At 40.1% G+C, this 8,807-nt stretch overlaps 1 protein-coding gene across 1 annotated transcript; it reads right to left on the bottom strand.

Annotated features, from left to right (window-relative positions):
• Positions 1–3,080: 3,080 nt before the first annotated feature.
• On the bottom strand, positions 3,081–3,950 carry LOC149266399 (uncharacterized). The gene has a single exon (XM_089408079.1). It carries the CDS (start codon positions 3,948–3,950, stop codon positions 3,081–3,083), a length of 870 nt encoding a protein of 289 aa, XP_089264205.1.
• Between the last annotated feature and the right edge of the window lie 4,857 nt (positions 3,951–8,807).

Here is an 8,807-nt window from a genome sequence, read left to right as displayed (position 1 = left end):
TCCATATTGAGGATATGCCAGTCTTGTTCCAAGATGGGAGCCTAGCCCAATCCAAGATGTTGAGAGGACAAATGTACTTGTGAAATGTAATGTTTGCCCATAGACTTTGAGAGGAGAGCAGTGCCCAACCCATATTGGCCGCCAGAGCACTAGCAAAGGAAGGAAGATCCTTCAAACCCCAGCCCCCCCATTTCTTGGGCGGGGCAATCTTTTTCCATCCGATCCAGGCAAAAGTGCGCTTCTCTTTGTTGCCAGCCCAAAGGTATCTGGAGCAGAGCTGCTGGAGTTTTGAAAGGATGTTCCGGGGAATCCAGGCGAGAGCCATCCAGAAAACTGGTGTGGCTTCAAGAACAGATTTGATCAGGGTAAGTCTCCCCGCTCTGGATAGATATCTGAAGCTCCAACATGTTATCCTTTTTTCCACTTTGGTAATCAGCCAGGCCCAATCTGCCACCTTCTGTGTAGTGGGCTTTAGCCAGTAACCCAGGTATTTTAATCCCCTGTCCAAGGGCTGTGTGGTGAAAGGGAAAGCTTGGCAGGCAGAATATGATTCATTTACCGAGGTGTTTACCAAAGTGATAGAAGATTTGGTTCGATTAACCTCCATTCCAGTGGCATGTGCAAATAGCTTTAGAATCCTGTTGAATGTCAAGGTGTCTTGTATACTGCCATCGAGCAAGATGAGTACATCATCTACAAACAGCAGATGAGTAATGAAGCAGTCCTCTGATATTTTAAGACCCCTGATAGTACCATCCCTTTTGGCAGAGATAATCAGTCGACTCAAGGCTTCCATTACCAGGAGAAAAAGAAGTGGGGATAAAGGATAGCCTTGTCGAAGGCCTCACTCAGAATGGAAGAAGTGGGAGGCTGCACCATTTATCAGGATACTGTAAGTGGGGGATGTTATGCAAGCCATGATCCAATTGATGAGGGGGTGAGGAAAACCCAAGTGGATGAGAATCATCTTGATATAGAGCCAGCTGACTCTGTCATAAGCCTTGGAGAGGTCGATCTTAAGGAGAATGCTTTTCAGACGTTTAGTCCAGATGGAATGAATGGCTTCCTGGGCAGATCCAATGGCTTCATGGATTTGTCTGTCTTCTAAGAAAGCAAATTGCTGGGGGGCAATATGCTTGGACAGGATTGGCCTGATCCTGTTGGCAATAATCTTAGATATAATTTTGTATAGGACATTACACAGGGAGATGGGGCGGAAGTCGTCAAAAGAAGAGGGGGAGTCGGATTTGGGGATGAGGGCGATGAAAGTGGAGTTGATCGCATGGTAGATTTGTCCCGAAATTCTGCTTTCCTCTACCACCTTCAGGATATCACCTCCTAAGATGTCAAAGAAGGCAATGTAAAACTCAATAGTCCATCCGTCAGGTCCCTGGCTCTTTTCCTTCTGAAACCATTTGATCGTACTTTCGAGCTCTTCCATGGAAACAAGGTCTATAAGAGCTTCAGAATCATCGATGTTTACAAACCTGGGAAAGTGCGCTGCCACATTGATAATCTCAGCAAGATTGGTATCAGCAGGGCTCTTGAAAATCCCTCTGAAGTGTGTTGTTCCAAGCTGAGATAATTTATTGAAGGAATCTGCCACTCCCCCATCAGGAAGAGGAAGGTCCCAAATGGTATTGGACACCTTCCTTCCTTTGGCAAAATTATGGAAGAATCTAGAGTTTTCATCCCCCGCTTTCAGCCATAGTGCCCTGCTCCTCAGTCTGAGCGATTCCTCCCGAAGTTTTAGAATATTTTGCTTTTGCTTCTCCAATTCAATAAGTCGAGTCTTGCTATCCTCGGAGATGAACCCCAGACTTCTCTCGTCCAGAAGGGAGTTTAAGTCTTCTTCAATCTTGATGAGTTGCTCCTCTTCTCTGGCCTTTTTAGCCTTGGCCCACTCAATCACTATGTGCTTGAGCTCAGTCAGGTTTTTTACAAATCCCCTGGCCATCGATGCTTCTCTATCGATAGGATGTGAATGCCAAAAGTCCGAGACCAGTTTTGAGAAGCTAGGATCCTGTAGCCAAAGGTGATTGAACTTGTAAGGAGCTTTTGGCTTGGGTAGGGGTCCCTTGATTTCCATTAGAATTGGAGAGTGATCAGAGATGCCCCCAGATCCCACCCATTGCTTGAAGTGGTGAAGTTGGTGAATCAGCGGACCTTTTATCAGAAATCGGTCCAATCTGCGGGCCAAGGCCGCTGCCCCAACCCTCCTGTTCCTCCAAGTTGGTAGGGGGTTCTGCATGGGAATGTCAACAAGGTCATGCAATTCCAGCATATTCCTCATGAAAGCAGTGATAGTATCTACTTGCGCCCGAGATCCCCATGTTTCACGAAACCCCAAGGAGAAGTTCAGATCCCCCCCCAGAATGATACGGTCCAGATTCATCAGGTTCCTGCTGAGAAGCATCCGCCAGAAACTTTCTCTCTGTTGGCAAGGGCCATAAATGTTGATGATGCGGAGGGAGAGGCCTAAGTCCAATGAGAATATGTCAGTCCCCATGAAACCCTGACCCCCCCAAGAAGAGTCCAGTCTTATGGATTTTGGATTGTATCCAATCGCCAGGCCGCCTGATCTACCATTGGCATCCATAGCAATGTACTTCCATCTGGACGAGATATTTTGCAGGGAGAGGGAGATGGATTCTGCAGGCCCTAGGGTTTCTTGAAGGAGGATGATATCAGGGGATTCGACCTCAAAAAGTCGTTTGAGGGCTAGCTTTTTGGGGGAGCTAGCCAAACCCCTGCAATTGAAAGAGAGGCACTTCATGGAGGACCCCTTTTCGGGGGATTTGCTCTAAGGGCCCCAACAATGGTGGATTGTCGACCTGATGCGACTTCTGCGCCAGCTCTTTTGATGGCTTTGTTCAAATCTGATTTCCTTCCTCTAGTAGAAGCGGAGTTCACGCCCGAGGGAACAATGCCCAAACCCATATGGTTCTCAGAGGATTCCGGGAGGGAGTTCCGGGGGCGGAGGGAGTATGGGTGAGGGGAATCTTATTAACAGGGTCTCAATGGACGGAGACGGGGGCGGAGACATGATGAATGGCAGAGTGGGTGGAGCGATAGAAGGACTAGAAGGGGGCGGAGGGAATATTGCAGTATGCCATGGAACATGATACAGAGGAAACATAATCAGAAGATTGTGCATTAGAGATAATGGGAGAGATAGAACATGTATCCGAAGCTTGTGCGTCTGCGGCAGCTGCCCGAGCCCGAGTCAACGGAGGCGATGGCGCCTCGAGGGAGTTCATCTCTGTATACTCCTGAGCTCCAATGGGAACGGAGAATCCTTGTGATGGCTGAGGAACGATCGGGGAAGTCCGCCTGGATGCAATGGGGGATTGTTTTGGAGTGCTGTCCGATCGCTTGTTCAAAGGGCAATCCTTGTAGAGATGACCCACTTGGTGGCATCGATTGCACCGAAAGGGTACTCCTTCGTAATCCAGCATCTGAGATCGCCTGAGCTTACCCCATTTCAATGTAATTCTTTCCTCCAATCCTTCTCTGGTGTCCAGATGCACCACAATGCGAGCTACAGTCTTCTTCCGGGTGTCGAGGTAGCCACGATCATGATCCAGATATGTCCCAAGTGCATTGCCGATCCTTTTGAAAGATTCTTCGCTCCAATATTGTATGGGAAGCCCTGGTAATCGGACCCATAAAGGCCCTGCAGCAATTTGCTCGCGCTCAGGATCGAATAACGGACTCCATCTCTTCAGAAGCACAGGAGCAGTTTCTATATGCCAGTATCTTTCGAGGACCGCATTTGTGTGTTCTTCGTTTGCGAATTGAAGGGAGAACCATCCACGAGGTAGAACCTCAACCTCCGGCACCTGTGTGAGGAGTACTCCCCAAATTTCTTTCACCCAGCGCATCAATCTGTCCACCGTGTAGGAACGCCCCCGCACGTGCCCTACCAATATTGTGCACGCTAGAGCCATGGTTGCTTCAAAATCCAGAGAGTCACCGTAGATAATCGTGGTATCTTTCGAAATTGCCCTAACGCATTTCGACCTCTGCTTCTTGGATCGGGGGGTCGTCGGATGCTTAGATAGCGGGTTTGTGACCCCAGGCGGAGGTGGTCCAGAGGGTTTAGGGTTTACAACCGGGGTACTGAAAGCGCCTGAGGGTTTTGCCCCAAAATCCGGGAGGGATTTGTCACATTTGTCCGAGTAACCTCTGGTGCAGGCTGTGGATCAGGAGACGGGGATGGGATCTGATCCAGATCAGCGGGATCAAGCAAATGAGAAGCAAGGAAAGAAGCTGTGCCTAGAGAGGGAGGCGGGGCTACCAGTCCAGATGAAAAGGGATCCGGCAAGGAGATAACCGGAAGGATATTCTGGGCACCTGAGATATCAGAAGGCGGAGGAACGAAACCCGGGGGGGCAGAGTTAGGGTAAGTGAATAAGACCTGACCCTCCAACGGATCCTCGGAGTAATCCACGAGGTCCGTTTCCGGTAAACCTTCCATGTCGGACAGCGGTTGTAACCTCCCTTCGCTGGTGCTGATCTGTCGATCACTCGCAACCCTAGCTGCCGAAAACTGCTCCATCCTGAGGTCCTGTAGCTCAAATTTAAGAATAACATTATCTTTAAACTTTTTAAATTCACAATAATTGTAACACTAGTGTAAACTATGATTTTATTTTATTATTTTTCTTCATTTATTTTGTTTAAATTCAGATTTGTTTTCTGTTTTTAGTTTTCAATTTTTAGATATTTTGTGCTGGCATATTCAGAAACTCAATATTGAACACTCAATTGATGTGTTTCCTGAATGGGAAAATAAAGATTCACATTCTAATCGTGAACATCAAGAGCTATTTCTCTTCCAATTCCAATTAATGTTCATTTCCTATTAATTACTTCTATCTTCTCAAACGAAGTATCAACAAGAGAGTGTAATTTCACAATATGACCAACAATCTAATTTAATTAATGATATTCCATTGTATCTAACAGATTTCCATCCATATTTCATAGACCCATTTGAAAAATATTTGGAAATTTTTCCTTCACAAAAGATTGTTAATAGTTTAACATATGCACATAGTGTTAACAAATTTATGCGGGTTATTGTATCTAAAAGCTCATTTCCATGATCTGCCATGTTATCTTTTCTTTTGAATCCCTTCCAATCAATAATGGAAAGTCATCCAATTTTTTATAATCTAATTGAAATTCAGTTGGAAAGGACATTTCAAGAGAAGATAATTGTAAATAAACTATTAACAATAACTGTACATTCTTCTTTCAGAGTTAATTTTCTTAGTTTAATTATATTTGTATTTTTGTTACTAACGATTGATCTATACATACATGCAGGAATTAAAATGCTTACATGGTTACATTGGAAGTATGACTATACCTAGTCATGTTTCCTTAATTAAGTTAGAAATAGGAATAGATTAATTTAGATTAGATTTCTTTTCTATTTTCACTTTTTTTCACATTTTCAAATTTTCAATAAAGCAAGTAATGATTCTGACTTCTTCTAGGCATCCCCTTTCATTTTGGAAAGTTGAACATTTTATAAGTTCTTAAAATAGTCATATCATACATATTTGTGAACCCCCTAATTGTCTTGTTTTACAAAACTTCATCACATTGATCATACATGAAGAAATTCCCAGAATTTGCTACAACTTGACAATTTTTTTATTCATAAGTATTTCTATAAAAGAGTTTGTTTTCACCACCCTTATCTTCCAATATAAATTTAAGGTGGATGCAATTTGAAAATGCATTATTTATCATTTTTATATTAAACAAGTAGGTGATCTTGAACATGTGCAAATTTTGAGAAAATTTGGGAGAACTTGAAAAATCATGAGGTAAAGTTACAATAAAAATTCTCCCAGGTATGTGTTTATAGGTTCATTGTCATCTATTGTTAGTTTTACTTTTTCAAAGATTATTTCTTATTTTTGTTTTGTTTCTTTTATAGGTCTTCATTGACTTGATTATGGAGACTTAAGATAAGAAAGCAGCCAAACCTTTTCAAAATTCGCAACATGTTCAGGGAAGTATTATTGGTTGTTCATCAGAATTTGAGCATTTTTTATTTTTCTTTCATTCATTAAAACCCCAACAGGCCTTTAAAAACAATATCAAAAGATTCACATCGGAACACTCTAATAGCATAATTATCATCATGCAGAAAGCTCTGATAAACATATTCCCTTATTTAATATTTCTGATATCTATTATAAGGGGTTTTGTTGAAAGGAAAAGTTAACTTGGTCGGTTTCTTTTGAATTTAGTACCTTGTGAAGTTGTCGGACCCACATATGGCACATCTCATATCCCATTTTGCATATCAAAGGTTCTCAAATGAGCATATTCCAAATATCTTCGATTCCCCGGTCTTCCCATCCCTTCCAATCTCTGATGAACCTTTCCACTGGATATCGCATCATCCATATCACAAAACCTCTATATCGCAAACATTTGATCGGAAGTAGCTCTTAACATTTCCTAGTAAGAAACTGCCAATGCAAGACCTTCGATATTCATTTTCTCTCAGTCCCCGATAAAACAACTTCACCAATATTGTGATATCTACACAACCCCGTACATGATATAACATTTAAATCCAGTTTTAAAAGATATCGCGTTCGTTCATAAATCGTAATTTTGGTGGGTGCATATGTTTAAAGGCTCTGATGTCGCGGATTTGATATGAAATTAAATCCGCATGATAGAATGATCAGGTCCATTCTATATCGGATATCGGTGTATCAATGATATTACATCCTATATTAAAAATATTCCAATTTCATATTTCTTATAAAATTCAAAGTCGGTCCCACTAGTGGTCCACGTCATCTATCGCAATCCTATTATCGCAAGAATCATATCAGAATTTCCTTTTGTTAACAATTCAGATTGCCGATATGACTATTCTCCGATATAGCAATCACTCCATCGCAATTTCTTATTGCATATGCTCATATCACAACCTTGCCATCGCAACACTTATATCACATTGCAAAACTCAAATCACATATTGTCTTGACATCCTTTGATGCGATAAACACTTATTTATGTCTCTCTTCCTTTATCTTTTAAATGTTATATTCAATCACATACGACAAAGGTGAATCTTGGAGCTTGAAAATTATGGATGGCAGAAAACTTGCGATGCAAAAAAATCGATAAGGCGTTGTGTTGTATAAAAGATTTTAAGGCACTCTTGGGCAACCACTATGGTAATGAAGCAATTGATAAAAAAATTTCAACATGGCTAAATCATTTTTTATTTCTCTTATATTTAAGTTTTAGATATATCACTCTATATTTAATTTAATACCTCTCCATCTACACATTTGTGTTTCATTATCTTGGATATGGTCTTAATCCTGATCAATTTATCAAAATCATGGAGTTGATATGAAACTTGTAATATTAAGAGAACATTCACGGCTGCAATTCATTAAGAAGTATATCTTCACTTTTATTTATGATGGATTTGGTTTATTTTTTATTCCTTGAACATGAACCATTGTTTTCTTTTAGTTTACTGCTCATTTTAGCATAGATTTAATAAATGATGATTTTGGGTCAATAAAATTTCTTCATGTTTTTAAATTTAATTTAAGGAAGAATTTATCTTTGGTTGGAGAAAATGATATCTTTCAGGTAAGATTAAATGCAATTCTCCAATGGTAAGTTTCATGTGCCCATTTTCATTACTTTACTTTTGTTTTTAGTTTTGTTTTTTAATTTTTGTTGATCCTGAACTCTATTTTACAGGTCTTCATCAACCTTTTGCACCTCTACCAAATCAGTTTTGAAGTTCATTCTCTTTGGGATTCTTGAAAGAAGCAATAATGATCCTCATCAAATCAGCTAAACTAGGGAGTTTCTGAACCTCTAGTTTGTTTCCTTAAGCATTGCTTTTATTAAAAAATGGTTAAGATGCTTTTTGCAGGTTTTGCTTCGAAACAAGAAAGTTTGCAGCAGACAAAGACTTCTCATTTAGCATATTATCCATCATCACTATTATTTCACCCTCTCCATTTTAAGAACCTCATTTCTTATAACTCTGCAAGATTAAAAAAAAAAAATCTCAACATTAAAATAATGTACATATGCTTATTTTCCTTTTGTTGAGATATTTGTATAAGTAGTCTTGTTGGAGTGTATCTTTTTGGATTTTTTTCTTTCAGTTTTTTCTTTCTTAATTTTTATTTTTGTTTGTGGATTACTTTTCTTACTTTAGTGTAAGAATTCTTTTCCTTTTGCTTCTAGTTTTGATTTCATTTTGGTGACTCTTCCATGATTTATGTGAAAGGCTTTTCTCCTCACCTGACAACGATTGGCATACATGGGAAATTTTTTAACTCCATCCATTTCAGTGAATTTCATTTATCATTAAAGGCATATCCTTATGGAACCATAAGAAAATCTTGATTTAAATATTTTTGTGGAGGAACACACATCCTTACTAAGTAATGGAGTTTACTTTTTCAAGGAAAGAACAGATTTGAGTTTAATACAATGAATCCATCCCACCCCTCCACATAAAAGCTTTTGATTGGTAGTTCTAGGGAAAGAATTTGGAGTAAACATTATGAAAATATTATGTCCATTAAACATAAATCTCTATTACCATCCCACCACTTTCACTCAAATACATCATAAACTAAAATCTTGCAAATGCACTTATCAAAAGAGTGATTAAAGAGGAAGCATGGGAAATATAAGTAAACCCATTGTGGCTATGGACGCTCGCTGGTAGTGGGACTAGGATTGTATGGCATAAAAGACAATTTCGCTAGGGTACTGTTTAGGCT

The sequence above is a fragment of the Pinus tabuliformis genome, chromosome 6, assembly GCF_031772625.1.
Source record: "Pinus tabuliformis cultivar Carrire ecotype Pingquan chromosome 6, CPIR1, whole genome shotgun sequence".
NCBI classification, from domain to species: domain Eukaryota; kingdom Viridiplantae; phylum Streptophyta; class Pinopsida; order Pinales; family Pinaceae; genus Pinus; species Pinus tabuliformis.
Note: the sequence above shows the minus strand (reverse complement) of the source record. Positions and strands in the feature narration are given on the sequence as shown.

What these genes read in the sequence shown, in the direction of transcription:
- LOC149266399 (XM_089408079.1), bottom strand. Translation starts at nt 3,950, where the DNA reads ATGGCTCTAGCGTGCACAATATTGGTAGGGCACGTGCGGGGGCGTTCC.